Source organism: Opisthocomus hoazin, chromosome 1 (assembly GCF_030867145.1).
Source record: "Opisthocomus hoazin isolate bOpiHoa1 chromosome 1, bOpiHoa1.hap1, whole genome shotgun sequence".
NCBI classification, from domain to species: Eukaryota; Metazoa; Chordata; class Aves; order Opisthocomiformes; family Opisthocomidae; genus Opisthocomus; species Opisthocomus hoazin.
Genome location: NC_134414.1, coordinates 99,143,577 through 99,159,764, shown reverse-complemented (window position 1 = coordinate 99,159,764; position 16,188 = coordinate 99,143,577). Strand labels below are relative to the sequence as shown.

General features: G+C 37.2%; 1 protein-coding gene across 1 annotated transcript in view; it reads left to right on the top strand.

Moving 5' to 3' along the window:
- Positions 1-16,188, top strand: part of CFAP47 (cilia and flagella associated protein 47) — a 359,445-nt gene that overhangs the window by 110,776 nt on the left and 232,481 nt on the right. The window contains exons 36-39 of the mRNA XM_075430383.1: positions 4,249-4,383; positions 4,895-5,007; positions 13,223-13,373; positions 14,226-14,314. Of these exons, the coding sequence (XP_075286498.1) occupies positions 4,249-4,383; positions 4,895-5,007; positions 13,223-13,373; positions 14,226-14,314 (488 nt within the window). The remainder of the gene's footprint in view (positions 1-4,248; positions 4,384-4,894; positions 5,008-13,222; positions 13,374-14,225; positions 14,315-16,188) is intronic.

The window sequence follows — 16,188 nt, the reverse complement described above, 5'->3', positions numbered from 1 at the left end:
TTAAGATCTTGCTGATCCTTTTTCAATGTTGTTACAGCTGCTTTTGTATTCTGACAAGGGACATTCCCGGAACTGCTTTTTGTCATACCTACAGGAGCAACTAACTAGAGGAACAAAGGCTTTCCTGCAGAATTTGAAGATAGACTCACAGTTGTGTTCTATTTAGAATATATATTTACTTTTTTACAGTTTTGTATTGCATCTTGTACTTTTAGTAATTAGGAAGCTGAATTGGCTTGTTTGTAGAAGTGCTGGAATATATGCTGTAGTCTAAAACTTTAAGTAACTTGGAAATAAAAATTAACTCAGATAATTGATATTAGATATGTCTATACATCTCTCTTGCTGGACGAAATACAGTCTAGAGGAGACAAAACAAATTTTCTCCTTTTTTCAGCCAATATGGCTAATAAATGTGATGTATTTTCCCAAACTGTCTTCATTAATATTTGGTAAGCAGAGTAATTGCAGTTATCCAAAGTTTCTGATAATGAGAAGGAAATTTTTACTTTGATTTCGGGGTTCCTAGTGGGAATCCACATAGGACTAGTTCCTCCCATGGAGGTGCTTTACTGAGTTGACTGTTTTATTTCAATTATCTCCCACTGATCTTATTTTGTTGTTGTTGTTTATTGCTAGAATTTTCTGTTCTCAGAAATGACAAAAAAAAAAAGTTTTTCGAGTAATTATCCAAAACTATTTTTTTATAGCCTTGGAGAAATATGAATAGAAGAGAAAAAAACCCCATAACATTAAATCGCATATCTATAGTTGAGCATATTTTACGACATATGGGAACACTCTTAATTAAGTAACATTTTTTCATGTGTTTCAATAATCTGAATTTTCTTAGTTTTTCTCTCCTTAATACTGAAGATGAAAATATAATCTGTACAAGAATTTTATTTGATTAAAAAAAATTACTAGGTTTTCTTGTTATAGTCTAAAAGTGTAGCATTTTTCCCATCCAGTAAAATACAGGATTGGCTCATCTAGAAGCAGATATGTACTAAGGTGAAATATTAATGTAAATAATACTGCTACATAGACTCATCTCAGAGAGTGGGACTAAATATCTGCTCTGTTTCCTTCATCCTGCTGCTTTCACTTGATTAATCTGCTGGAGAGCATTGAGGTTCTAGAATAGATGGTTCATGATGAAAATTGCCTCATGAAAATCAATTAAAAAAGGATTTAAAGAGCGTTTTTCCTCTAATGCTTCATTTAGGCAATAAACGTCTTACAGTCATGTTGAGGATGAGAATATAGTTGGTCATTAAAATAAAATAATGTGGGAACTGAAAGTGTGGTCCTGAGGAAAAGTGGTATAATGTACTTCAGAGAAGAAATACTGATGTATAGGTATATTTGTTATTCTCAGAGATCCCTGAAAATTTTAATAGTATTGACAATAAGTGTTAAAATGAGTCTTGACTGACAAAATATCAAAAGAGAAGTAAGTTGATACAACTTCATCCTCATAGTTCGCTATTAACAGGTTTTGGTCCTAAAACGGTACAGTGGGAATAACACAACTTGTTCATGGATAATTGTTATCTAGAGTGATGATTTTTTTTTTTTATAAAAAGAGCAAGGTTTAAAAAATATTCCACAAAAGTGGTTGTAACAAAAACCTGGTCTCCTTATTCAACATATTTAATTAATGTTGCACTTTATTAGATGGACAGTATTTTTTTTTATTAATCTGAGCTCCTCCAAAATGTCACCATTTTTATTGCTTTCTTAACTTACCCAGAAAACATAACCAAGGTACTCTTTCCATACTCCCACAGCTGGAGTCATCTAGCCAACTTCAGTTAGAGTTGCTGTAGTCTTAGGAGGGATCTCACAGTATCACCATACACTCTTCCACAGCCGGTCTTTTGTGTGTGTCTAATATGTTGCAAGCTTGCTGATTCTGAGGTTGTTACAAGACCTTCCTCATAAAGCTCTGCTTGAGGGAAGTACCTACGTGCAGTAAAGCTTTTTTATTTTGAAGGAAGTTGTACACTGTATTTACAAATAGATTACTAGTCTTGAATTAGCAAATATATTTGTATTCTCAATCATAGAATCATTAAGGTCCGAGAAGACCTCTAAGGTCATCAAGCCCAACTGTCAACCCAACACCACAATGCCTACTAAACCATGTCCCAAAATGCCAAATCTACATGTTTTTTGAATGCCTCTAAGGATGGTGACTCAACCACTTCCCTGGGCATCCTGTTCCAATGCTTTACAACTCTTTCAGTAAATAAATTTTTCCTAATACTCAATCTAAACTTCCCCTGATGCAACTTGGGGCCATTTCCTCTCGTCCTATCACTAGTTACTTGGGAGAAGAGACAAACACCTGCCCCACTACAGCTGCCTTTCAGGTAGTTGTAGAGAGCGATATGGTCTCCCCTCAGCCTCCTCTTCAGACTAAACAGCCCCAGCTCCCTTAGACGCTCCCCATAAGACTTGTTCTCTAGACCCTTCACCAGGCTCGTTGCTCTGCTTATGCGAGAGAGATATTCCTCAGATGAGGAACTACTGGAGGAAGTCCAGCAGAGGGCCATGAAGGTGATTAGGGGAGTGGAGCATCTCTCTCATGCGGAAAGGCTGAGGTATCTGAGCTTGTTTAGCCTGGAGAAAAAACTGAGGGGAACCTTATAAATGCCCATAAATAACTTAAGGGTGGATGTCAAGATGATGGGGCCAGACTCTTTTCAGTGGTGTCCAGCGACAGGACAAGGGGCAACGGGCACAAACTGAAGCACAGGAAGTTCCATCTGAACACAAGGAAGAACTTCTTTACTTTGAGGGTGAAGAAGCACTGTGGAGTCTCTTTCTCCGGAGATATTCAAAACCCCCCTGGATGCAGTCCTGTGCAGCCTGCTCTAGGTGAACCTGCTTTAGCAGGGTGAAGAAGCACTGTGGAGTCTCCTTCTCCGGAGATATTCAAAACCCCCCTGGATGCAGTCCTGTGCAGCCTGCTCTAGGTGAACCTGCTTTAGCAGGGGGGTTGGGCTAGATGATCTCCAGAGTTCCCTTCCAACCCCAACCATTCTGTGATGCTGTGATTTTTGTACATATGGAAGTTATACTTGTGCGGGTCACTGGTATGACTGTTGTTCATCTGGAGAGATCTGTGTGCTGTTATCAACTCGGCTGTGATTTTCTGACACACCATGTGGGCTAAAATTGTGAGTGGGAGGTTTTGTTACTTGCAGTAGTTTCTGGAGGATGGATGGTGGTGAACATTGAGAACATACTGTTAATTTCATGCAACTCTTGATTTCCCTTTTCGCCTACAAGCTATAGACGTTTTTTCTAGAACTTTTTCCACAGATATGCCTGCCACGTATGCATTTCTGAGAGATTCAGGTTCCCTAGATCATACTTGTTTCTAAATAAAACTGGTATTGTAAATAATACCAGTGTAAATAAAACTGATGTTCTAAATAAAACTGATTATATGGTGTTCTTCATTCCTTTTCTGGATAAACAAAAAAGGCATGCTGTTTAAGCTACATTTTTTCTTTATTTTGCCTTCTTTTGTTTGTTTCTTAGGACTGTGCAAAAATAATGTAGTCTTTGATATCCTAAGTATGCCTGTCCATACTTATAGTATTATATTAAACTTGTTCATGTGCTTAGAAAAGGGTGTGAAACTTTCAATAGCTGCTAACTAAAGAGGGCTCTTTTTCCTTATTGTCAATGTACTTGAACATGAAGTGTCTCCTAGAGGTTGTCAAGTTCCTAGTAAATTGAAAAAAAAAAAGTAGTATAGCTGTTTCATAACATAAAGTTTGGGGATTTAAAAGTATCTCATGACTATTTTCTTGCTCTCACATGACCTTGCAGATCTAAAAGATGTTTGCTTTATGTATATATGATGCTTCTAAGTAAGGGTGCAGGTCAATATTAAAATAATTAAAACTGTACTCTAGTCTGTTCTTTGAGTGGTTTACAGCTGCAAATTCATCATATAATGAAACCATGTGAAGAAGGAAGCTTGATTCTAGAGGGATGAGATGAAGTTACATGTAGTTACTTTCAGCTCATCCAGTTAGTTTTTTTGTGCACTGACAACATTCATATTCATTTTAGCTATTCGACTAATCCAGTTATTAAAATTTAGGTTGTAAATATTTGTAGAGTAAGAATTACTTCAAACTTTTTTGTTCTTCATGTCTCTAAACTGTACAGATATAAGTTTAACTGAATATCTGGTTATTGTTTCTTTTTTGTTTTCCATATTAGGCCACTGATATCTGTGATCCAAACCCAGTCATGATGCTTATTCTGTGTGTCTACCTGTATGAAAGTCTCCCTCACTACTTACCCAATAAGACTATAGAATTTACAGGTGCTCTCCATGCAACCATTGTTAAACAGGTACTGATACCACTGAATTTAGATTTGTAGCAGTGCAAGGTTACAACATTTTATGTGTATATGTGTTTAAATCATGTATATACTACAAGAATTAGTTAATGGGTTTCATGTCGCTTGGCTACTAAATATAGAAGATGGAAGAATGTATCTTCTTTTTTTTCTATTTAGGCTTGTGTTCCTGACTTCTGCTGCTGTTTTTTCCCCATGCTTGTGAGCACAGAAAAAAATCTGAAAATCAGATAAATCTGAGATCAAGGATAGAGAGGAATAAGAGGTTAACAGGCATAGGAGTGCAATGTAGACAGCAAAAAGAGTACTCAGAAGAACTGAGATTGTACAGTCTGTGGAAAGTCTATGCTCTTTAGGAAGAAAAATAGTCTGCCTAGTTATTTGAAGTACTTTCTTATTTTGTGATATCCTTAGTCTGTATTTTGGAACTTAGCTGCAGAACATGCGTTTTGTGCTCTAAAAATTCAATAAAAATAGACTGCTGTTGTTGTTGTTGTGATAGGTGCGTCTGAAAAACCCAAGTGTTAAAACTTTGGTGTACACTGCTACTCTTGTAGGAAGAGATGCTGATGATTTCTCATTACCTAAAGGAAACACTGTCACCATTCCCCCTATGTAAGTAATTATTTTTTTGTGTGTGTTATTAATGAGTCTAACAGTATGGAAATATAAGTTTATTAATTTAATAGCGGTGGAGCACTAGAAATATGTTCAACTACAAACAAGGCAAAATTAGTCAGTATGAAGATCAGGCTTTTTCTCCTTAACCTGGAAAAAATCCAGAGTCATTTATCAGTGGGACACTTGCAGTTTAGCTCAAGAGAGCTTAGAGAGCAAAATGTGTGTCTTGAGATCATTATAGGAGTCATCTGTGTCTAATACATATTTTTGTCCCAATGTATTGAAAGCTTTAATTTTCAGTTTGGATCTGCTGTTCTTAAATTTTAGATTTTTCAATTTTTTTTCCCAACTAAAGTTGAAATATGTTCTTTGAACTTGATTCACATTTTTGACATCAGTGCATTGTGGCAGCATGAGCAAGTAAAAATTCTTTCATCTGAGATTTCAATTTTTGTTTCTTATTTGTAAAAGAAGCACGACTGGGAATTTAAGAGACCATAACAAAGATTTTATGGTAGTGTTAGACTGCTGCTTTCTGCCCCCAATGTCCCTCCTCACCAAGAGAGAAACTGTTGCAGGTGCAATGTAGTTATTTCTCTATCTTATGTTTCTAAAAGTCATCTAAGGATCTTGGAGGGATTTAATTTTGGGAAAACATTAGGTTGTTAACATTTTTGGTAGCAGAAATACTTATGATATGTCACCAGCTTTTTGTTGACTAAGTACGTTTTGCTCTTTCTGTGCTATGTGGCTTTATGACTAGTTACAGGAATTTCACTAATCCCTGTTTATCTATGGAAGACAAGCGGGGTGTAGCAGTGACTTTGGCTGTCAGTTAAGAATTTAGCCTGTAAATCTATTTAAGATATACCTTCTCAGATAAGATGAATTAGAGATTGTAAAATGGAAAACAAAGCTCAACATTTGCATGAAAATAACCTGTGAAAAAGAAGAAAAATTTCAAGTATATATTGTCAAGTTCAAGAACTCAGCATAAACATAGTGGTCTTTAAGGCTAATCAACAGTTCAGTAGTAAATGGCATGCCTACTGTAAATATATGCAAAAGGGACAACAAGTAATGCTATGTTTTCAGTGAGCTGTGAGGCTGATTTGATTCCATTTTCTTTTCCATTGCTTCAAATACAAATCAACATAAAATGTAATCCTTGAAAATATCATGTATTTCTCTGAAAGGTCAACACTATGGCTATTTTTCACTTCACCTTTAAAAAAAACCCTAAAAACCAAGACACAAGTTAAAATATACAACTTTGTCATTGAACTGCTTGGCATTATATATAGCAACATTTGAAAAAGTACATAGAAATAAAAGCTTGTGGAAAAGCCAGTCCTCCACTTGTGACTTCTACAGAGTTTGTAATAATGTAACCTTACTTGTAATCTGGGTCACTAAATGAAATAGAAGTTCTTTGTAATTAATAGCTTTTTTAATATTCTGATGGAAGTGTTTGAGAACATCAGGCATCAGTGGAATGGGTGGGAGTTTCGTAGGTGCTTTATATTAGATCATAATGTCATAGGTGGGTTTGGAAGTGATAGTAACGTGAATAATAAACTAACACCTCTGTGAATTGATTATGTGTAGGGTTATTGCTATTAGTGCTGATTTATATTTGGTTGTTTAAGGTCAAGAAAAATGGTAGAGGATTTGTAGGAATTTCTTTGGAAAGAGTGAAAGTCTTTAGAGAAACTCAGAAATGAGGTAGGCTTGTAACAGACTTCTACAAAAAAGAAAAAATATTTAAGGCCTAAGTAAAAAGTGAGGCAGAATTTTCAGTAAGAAACGTGATGTGAGTGTATTATTAACATTTCATGGAGTTATTTTTTGACAAGAATGTTGGCATCACTGACTGTAACCTGTTTAGGAACAGAAGATGTTAAAATAGCTAGAAAGAGACACTTCACATTGAAGTTATTTGTTCTACTTTTAGAAGTAAATAATCCATAAATATAGGATTGGAGGCAGATGAATCAATGTGTTAGAAATCATTAAAATTAGGAAAGCCTACTTGCTCTATCAGAGAACAGGAGTTACACTTTAAAAACAGGAATTATACTTTAATAACTTGCCTGAGTATCTGTAATGGTTCAGACAACTTAAGGTCAGATATCTCTGCATCCTTGTTCCCCTGAATTGAAAACATACCTTATGAATTTATGAATATTTTATATAAATATGGATATGCCTTCACCACGAGTTCCTCTTTCACTACAAGCTAGCTTAATACTAGCCAAACAAGAAGCAGTCAAAAATAGCAGCTGTTGCCTCATGAAGGCCTGCTGCAGGGCTGCAGTCTAGTTGTAAATCTTGCCTTGCCAAAGTTTCAGGGTGGAAGGTCAAGGGAAATGCTAGCTGTTCAGAGGACATTCGCTCATGAGAGTTCAGTCGATTACAGCTGAAAAGGTGAATCATGTCGTTGTTAGGTATTGATATCCTTGATCAGACACTGAAACTTTTCAGACTTTTGAATGGAGAGCTGAAGGACTTTAAGACAAGTCACGCATAGAGACTTGTCTCTAATTATCTGCTAAATATATATATTCCTATATTTAGAGTTAACTGTAGTAAATTCAAGGTGACTGTGGGTTATTAGAATCACTAATGAGGAATAAGTTTGACTGACTAATCCTGCTGGACCTGCTGGGTGAGCTCGCTTGGCATAGAGAATTCTGTACATGAAGGCCCAGTCTGAAAGAACTGTGTTTACTTTCCAGGAGAGGTGAACTGTAGGAAACTGATAAGATAAACAGAACAGGGAAAAATTTGAGCAGAAAGACAAAGCATAATGAAGTTACTTAAATGTATTAGGAAGCAGTAATGCAGCATTAGGTAGCAATGCCAACTATTTTAAAGTAGTAATGCTGGAGTGACAGAAACCCGTAATACGGGTCTGTCTATTTTCAAAGCAGCATGACAATGTATACTGTGGTCCTCTACTATCTAGAGAAACCCATAACTGCCATGGTGGGTTAGACATGGCTGGCTGCCAAATGCACACCTAGCTGCCCTCTCACTCCCCCTCCTCAGTAGGACAGGGGGAGAAAATATGATGAAGTTAGTGGGCTGAAAGAATGACGGGGAGACTGCTTACCAGTTAGTGTTGCAGGCAAAACATACTTGACTTAAGGAAAGTTGATTTAATTTATTGCAAATTAAAATAGACTTTTGTAGTGAGAAACAAAAGTAAAAATTAAAACATCACCTCCCCTCTTCCCCACCCTCTCCTCTCAGACTCTGCTTCACTCCTTCATTCCTGACTCCTCTACCTTCTTTCACTGCCACCCTGAATGGAGCAGGTGTGATGGGGAGTGGGTGGCTGCAGTCTCTTCATAACAGTTCCTCTCTGCTGCTCCTTCCTCTTCAGGCTTTTCCCCTGCTCTGTGAGTCCTTCCATGGGTTGCAGTCCTTCAGGAAAAGTATGCTCCAGCACAGGCCACAATTCCTTCATGAAATATCCACCTGCTCTGGCATGAGGTTCTCTATGGGCTGCAGTGTAGGTATCTGCTCCAGTGTGGTCCTTTCCACATGCTGCAGGGAAATAAGTGTTCTGGCAGCTGGACCACCACCCCTCCCTTTCGTTCTCTGACCTTGATGTTCCCTCTGCTGTTTCTTACTGTTTTTTTCCTTGCTCATTTCCCTTCTTGATGTTTTTGACCTTTCTTAAATATATTTTCACAGAGGTGCCACCAACTACTCTGATGGGCTCAGCTGTGTCCTGCGGTGTGTCCATTATGGAGCCAGCTGAGCTGTCTCTGTGTCCTGCACAGGGCAGCTCCTGGTCTCTTCTCACAGAGGCTGCCCCTGCAGCCTCCTGCTACCAAAACTTTGCCACCTACACCCAATATCTGCCAAGAATAAATATTGTATATCAATTGGCTGAGATGAAATGGGCTTTAATTCTAAGCAGCTGAACATCAGGGAAAGCTTCTGAAGACTATACTGTTGTTCTACTCTGGCTTTTGGGATGCATCAGAACATTCTCGGTGTAGCTGAGATCAGATCTTGCATATAATGTAATTAATCTTTGATCTGAGATTCCCACTCTGTGGGGCACTGCATAGTGCCATATAGACTTGCAGTTAATAACAGGAGTAGCATAAAGGTCTATAAGCTCTCTTATGTGGTTTAGATATATCTGTAAGTTACACAGTCTGGATACTGTAACAAGAGAAATGATGAAGATGACTTGTTCAATATTTGAAAGTACCTTCCTGGGAAAGGGACCTGCTAAACTGCAAACAATATAGAACAAAACTTTATATAAGAACAACAGCTTGAAGCTGGAGTCATACAAATTCAGCCTGGAAGTAGCAAATGTGATTAGCTATTCAGGGGAAGAAACTGTATCTGAATGACAAATTGTTTAACTGTAGGGGTTTTGCAAATCACAGAACATTGAAAATAGTACAGGAAGTGACCTCATAAAGTTATTTAGTGCAGCCTTATGCCCCAGATAATGCAGAGTGCTTTCTCAGAAGAATGCTTCTGTCAAACAGTAGTTATCAGAAGCAACTAAAGGGTGACTGGGTTGCACATAATGACCTGCAATGTATTACTTCAGATTATGTTATCTAGTGATTTCTGTTGGCCTTAAACTCTGCAAATTTGATCCCTTCAAAGAACTTTTTATCTTTCTTTTCCTGCACTGAAGTATAAAAAAATAGAAGAAAGAGAATTTGGTTGCTTGCTTTTTTGAAAGATGTTACAGGCTGAGCTGATAAAGAAGTTAAGAAACTTTGACCCCTACAGTATATCAATAGAAGGGGGGGGGGTTGGAGCCAGTTATAATAATATGAGAATGAGCAAGATTATAGAAAAATTCCATGCACTGAATTTCCCTCACTTTACATTGATTAGAACAAAAATGAATAGAGAATATGTAACTCTAAGCAACTTCGTGTTGTCATTGAAGTTTTCTTTGCCACAGAAGGCAACAGTTCACAATTCAAATCAGATTTGTTTGCTACTGCATGAGCCAGAGGGCAAAGATCAGGCAGAATGTTCCATATACTCCAGTTCCCTGTCATTCCTGTTTGTGACAAGAGCAGACTCCTTAAAACTTCGTACTTAAAGTGGCTTTGTGAGTGGATGTCTCAGGCAGTACACTTCTCAGAGAGTCTGCAGTCCCAGGGTGCTTTTTCCAGCATCTTTTGAATGGCAGGGCAGCTTAGGAGCACCTGGGACTCTTTAGGGGCTTAGCAGCTCTTCACTGTCAATAATGGTAATGTCTGGGGGCTCTGCAGCAGGAACGTGAAAGCAATAAGAGCCAGATTTCCGGAACTTCCAGGATTTTATCATCAATTCTCAGAGCTGAAATCCTGAGATTTTGGCGCTAGGAAGAACTCTGGCTATCATGCTCCTTTCTCCTAGGTGTTAAGCCTAGAGATCATGCTGGGTTAATTCTATTATGTGTAGTCATCCTTGCTTCAGTTTGACCTTTCTTCAGTTCTGCTATGTCCTTTCTGAGGTAAAGAAGCGCAAACAATGATTAAGGTTTGAACCCTTTGGTGGGATCTGATGGCATAATGGTGATCTCTGTGTTGTTTGTTCCTTTCCTAATTATTCCTACCACTTCAGTTGGTTTATTGACTGTTTCCCAGCACTGTGCTGATGTTTTCATAAAACTATTTGTTACAAATCCAAAGTTTTCAAAGATGAGTTATGATGGATTGGGGGCCATCATTTTATGTAAACACAGAACTGCTTTCCCTGTGTGCATCTCTACAGAATTTCCTTGTCATTTTGTTGTCTAATAAGGTCCTGCAATCTTTGCACTGTCCATCTTTGTCCTTACAACATGGAGCAGCTTAGAACATCAGTAAACTTCCTTACTTTCCAGTTGAGGACTCCATTAATAACCTTTCTATATAATAAGAATTGTTAGTTCCTACATTATCTCTCTTTCCTCCTTTCTCTCATTTATGGCTGCTAGTTTCCTAGTATGTCTACAGAAAGCGACTTTGTTACAAATAGAATAATTAAATCACCCATGAGCATGTTGTTGTTGAACTCCTTTAATGAACTCCCATAGGTTTATAAGACAGGAGTGCATTTTACACATGCTGACTCCTGCCAGTTAGTTCTCATTTATGTAGAACTTGTTTATATTAGATATCTTTTATACTTACACTATTCTTTTAATCTTTATTATTGTTTCTACACATTGCATGATATAGATTTGAGTATTAAAGTTCTCTTATTCTCTTGATCTTCCCCAATTTTTTTGACATATTGGTGTTCGATTTGTCACCATCCATTTCTCAGGTCCCAGGGTATTTTTAAGTGAGAATGCTATTTTATCTATCTATGTATCTATCTATCTATCTGCATTTTTTTTCTTCCCTTGGTACATCATGAGAATGAGGTAAAGGACCTCCCAGAAAGTTGCCTTGACAGCAGCTGTCATCCAGGTACAAATCTTGCCACTAGTCCCATCAAAAGAAGTTTATAGAACTTCACAGAATCACAGAATGGAAGGGGTTGGAAGGGACCTCTGTGGGTCATCTAGTCCAACCCCCCTGCTGAAACAGGGTCACCTAGAGCAGGCTGCAGAGGACCTTGTCCAGGCGGGTCTTGAATATCTCCAGAGAAGGAGAATCTACAGCCTCCCTGGGCAGTCTGTTCCAGTGCTCCATCACCCTCAGGGTGAAGAAGTTCTTCCCCATGTTCAGACGGAACTTTGTGCCCGTTGCGCCTTGTCCTGTCACTGTGTTACCAAAAATCCGGGAATAAAACCTCGTAACACCAATGTAGTGTTAAAAGGCAGGCATTCTTTATTGCGGCACTGGATGCATGGGGGATAATTCCACCGAACGTGCATACCCCATACCCCTTCCGTGCAGTTTATATAGATCAAAATATACATATTCATCTGATTACATAAGCTCTTTCTTTCATAGTCAAATCACTCCATTTTCATACACTCCTCCACCTGCGCTGCGCAGTGCCTCCTAGTGGTGGTCGTCGGGGGTCCCAAGGTGAAGGCTTATCCTCTTCATCACAGTTTCTGCGCAAACTCAGTTTTCTTCTGGCTTCCATCCACACAGTGGTGTCATCTTGACCGGTTCTAGGCGACTCCTAGTTTTAATTAAAACTAACTTCTTCGGTGGGAGATGTATGACTCTTTGCTTCAGTTAACTTACACAATAGAGAGATACCACAAATGCACCTGCAACTATTAGGTAATGCTATTTCTATTAAAAATCCCCCTCCACCATTATTGTTTAACATTAATGATTACCTAGAGACTAAACCCTCTGTTCCCGGACCTAATGTCCGGATGGGCAGGGCTGTCCAAGGGACATAGCAGCATTGTTCATATGTATGGTTAACTGAGTCCATCACCTTGGTTACAACTGGGCACCAGTGAAAAGAGTCTGACCGCATCCTCTTGACATCCGCCCTTAAGTTATTTATAGGCATTTATAAAGTCCCCCTCAGTCTTTTTTGAGATATTTATCTCAAAATCAGAGAGTGATTTTGAAAGCTTCAAAGTGTGAGCTTCAGCCACTAAACTTTTCTTATTCTTCTTGCTTAAATGCAGGACTAATGCAAATCAAGTTACCTTTACCTAGTCTAAACTCTCGTTCCATGTGGTGTCCCCTTCTCCAGTTCCCTTTCCCATCAGAGACTTTAGCTGTTGCTTGTGTGAGAGAAATTTGTTTTTTCCACTTCTTAGTTACTCGGCTTTACTACTTATTCTGAAGGTGTTTTCATTAATTTCTTTGTCAATCTTCAATGAGAACATCTAGATCTGCCTCACAACAAGCATAACAAGATGACCAAATGTTTAACTCACAAAAACCTGTTCAAATTGGGGAGCATAAAGTAAATCAGTTGTTAACTTAGGGTAATACTATAAGGAAAGAGAACTTTCTGTGCTAGTGTGTGTGGGAAGAAAGATTAAGCTGCATGCTGAGGTCATAAAAAGCAATAAGGACTCAATATTGTTCTTTTTCTATCTATATAGTTCTTTTATTAGAATGTTTTAAGGTGCTCTTAGGTGAAAGATTAAACTGCAACAAAATATTTCAGAAGAAACAAATTATTTTCTTTTCTAGCCTCCTTCTCTTACAAAGACTCTAAAATGTGCTCCTGAAATTAAATTTATGAGTCATTTCTGAGTCACAAATTTGTGTCTAACTATTTAAACTATTATTATTGTTATTATTATTATTTTGCCTAGGAGACAGACGAGTATAAATGTGGAATTCACTAGTCGATTTCTGCGCCCTGCTGAAGCGGTGTTGTTATTGATCTCAAAGAGCGTGGGTGGAATAGAGGGTGTCACACTGGCATTCTCTCTGAAATCTGAAGTCAAGCGTATTGAGCCTGCTGTAAGTTTATGCATATGTGGTTGATATTGTTACAAAAATGTTGTTCAGCTGTGTGTTGTATGAAACAAAAGTGAACTGAGGTAACATCCAGAGAAAAGCCTAGAGCAATATCTAAGATTCCTAAGGATATAAATCACACATATCCTGAAAGAATGCAAAAATTTTGCACCAATTGCTCTGAAAGTAAATCTGGAACCCTTTCAGCATAAGAATGCTTTTGGAAATTCTGTTGCAGAAGTGGTGGTATGCCCCTTCAGCCTAGTGATTTCAGCTGTCAGATGTAAATGGACAGCAAGCTTTTCTTAGATGTTGCTAGGTTTATTTGAGTTTTTTAACTTTAGACAGTCTTTAGATTTAAGATATATCCCAGAAATAGTCAGAGCAGAGATAGGCATGTGTTCCAGCATTTGTTATCAAACATCCATTGAGCAGATTTGCATAGATCCTTTTCTGAACTTAGATGGTGTTTATGCAATTCTTTTTTTATATATGACTTTCTTTGTACTATAGCAATAGACATTGATGTTAAAAAGCAAGGTTGGGGCAAGAGAAAAAAATAGGGGACATGTAAAGATTTGAAGGAAAAAAGGCAGCGTGATTCTTGCCCCTGTGCTGTCATTTGGAAGAGCATTTAAAACATGGTAAGTGTAATGTGTGTTTAAAAAGAAATAGGCTTTAACTGTTCTTTGCTGACAGCAAAGCCCAGAATTTCAATTATGTTAATTTTGTAGTCACCAGTGGTCAAACACATGATTCTATTCTTCTTTGTAGTATTTTCCGGTTTGTTTATGTATTATACATGAATGTAGTTTTGCAGCTTTTTCATACTGATATAAATTTTTGTTCTTTTAGGATATATTAAAATGCGAATCTCCATGTTATGAGCTGAAGAAAGTTATCCTAAATGTTACTAATCCCTTCGGATCTGGTGGCGTATTCAGGTAGACAATGCTGTAAAGACGAGTCTTTAATGGTCATGCTGTTTTTTCAATTCTTTTTCTTCTTCTCCTTAAAAATGTAAAACCTTGAGGTTAAATTATAGGGATTTACATTACCAAAATTTTTATAAGCACTATGAAGTGGAAGCTATCATAATGAATAAAGAAGATAAATAAGCCTTAATTGAAATCCATCTCAGTGTAAGCATTAAAGCTAGAGCTTTAATCAAATGGCGTTCATGAACCTTGCTTGTATTTTTGTGTTTGGCTGACGTCCTGCAGAATTCCAAAGAGAAACAAACCATGTTAATTAATAGTTGGTTATTTTTCCCCAATCTGCTATATCCTGCTGTTTAAATTATTAAGCATGCAAAAAAAACCAACATGCTTTTGCCTTGGGGCTCGCATCACTATCAGTTAATCTAATTTTTCATTTGTATTCATCATAAATGTAACAACTGCAGAGTTATAAATGTTGCTTTACTTAATACAAAAGAAATAGAGTGTTGTGTTTTCCCTGATGCTGGCTTTGCCACAGAAGGCAACAGTTCACAATTCAAATCAGATTTCTCTGCTATTGCATGAGATCTGACATTTATGTGACCTGACTCCATATTTTGTCTTCAGTCTAAACAGCTAAGCATTGGTTCATGTAATTCGTTTATTTACAAGAACCTTTTTCCATAAGAATTTTAGCATGTTTTACTGATCTGTTTAATATGCATGTGGCAAAGGCTGAAAACTAAATTTCTATTTCATCCACAGAATGGGTTTGATATAGACATCTGTAATAGGACTATTTTCACTGCTCCAGCAAAGTGCTCTGGCATAAGCCTCCTACGTACGAGTCATACGAGTTTGTTTAGCTTCTGTCTTTTTTAAAGTCCTTGAGGTGGTCAGAGAGGCTGCCCGTAATCTGTTCTATGATGTGGATAATACTTTTGGAAAGAATGGATTAAAGGTGATGAAGTATTTTAGTTTTAGGCATATAATTCAAAAGCTACTTGACAACTACTTGAACTAATTATCAATTTGGGCATCATTTGAACCAATAATCCAAAATAAAAGATTCTCTGCATCATGTTTCCAGTGTTTTGAACCATCTAGTGTTTCATTGTGGGTGTATTGCTAAGTTGCAAATAACACCAGGAAATGCACTTGTGATACCAAGGAAGTAGCTCTTTTACAGAAAATTGGGCTGAAAATCTTAAAACTAGATGTATAATGTAGCACCTTAAACTAGTCCTTGCATAGCATTTGGCTGTTTGTTAGAGGTTACCCATCCTGTCAACTAAATAATGTTTTCTGTTTTTATAGTTCCTAGATTTTAATATTTATGTATAGATATAAATTTTAAAAACTACTAAACTTTGATACTTCATTAAGAAGAATTAGTTGAATACTTTTAAAATTATCCATTGCATTTCTATGTGAAGTACTGCAGCTATATCTCTCCCAAGAATAGAAAAGTATTTCTGTAATAAAAGATACTATAGTAAGTAATGGCCGTTATTATTATTTTCTTAAATGACAGATTAAACGCTTGGACAGAGAATCAGCTACTGCTGATGTAAATGATCATAACTCTGTTGAAAAGTTTGAATTCCAGTCCATGGCTAGTGCAAAGCTAGTTGACATTGGCTTTTGTATTCTCATGATGTACTCTATAATCTTCTGTTTTTACTGTCTGTGAGTGCAGAAAAAATGCAGAAATCTGGTTTAAAATTAATGAAATCTGTGTGCCTGTGCCATGTAACAGAAATTCTACTGCGATACCAAAACTAATTCTTGACTAATGGCTAACATTAGGTCAATGGATTATCCAATATTCAGAATGGAAATAACGAGTGCACGATTTAATGTGTGTAAAAGAAAAG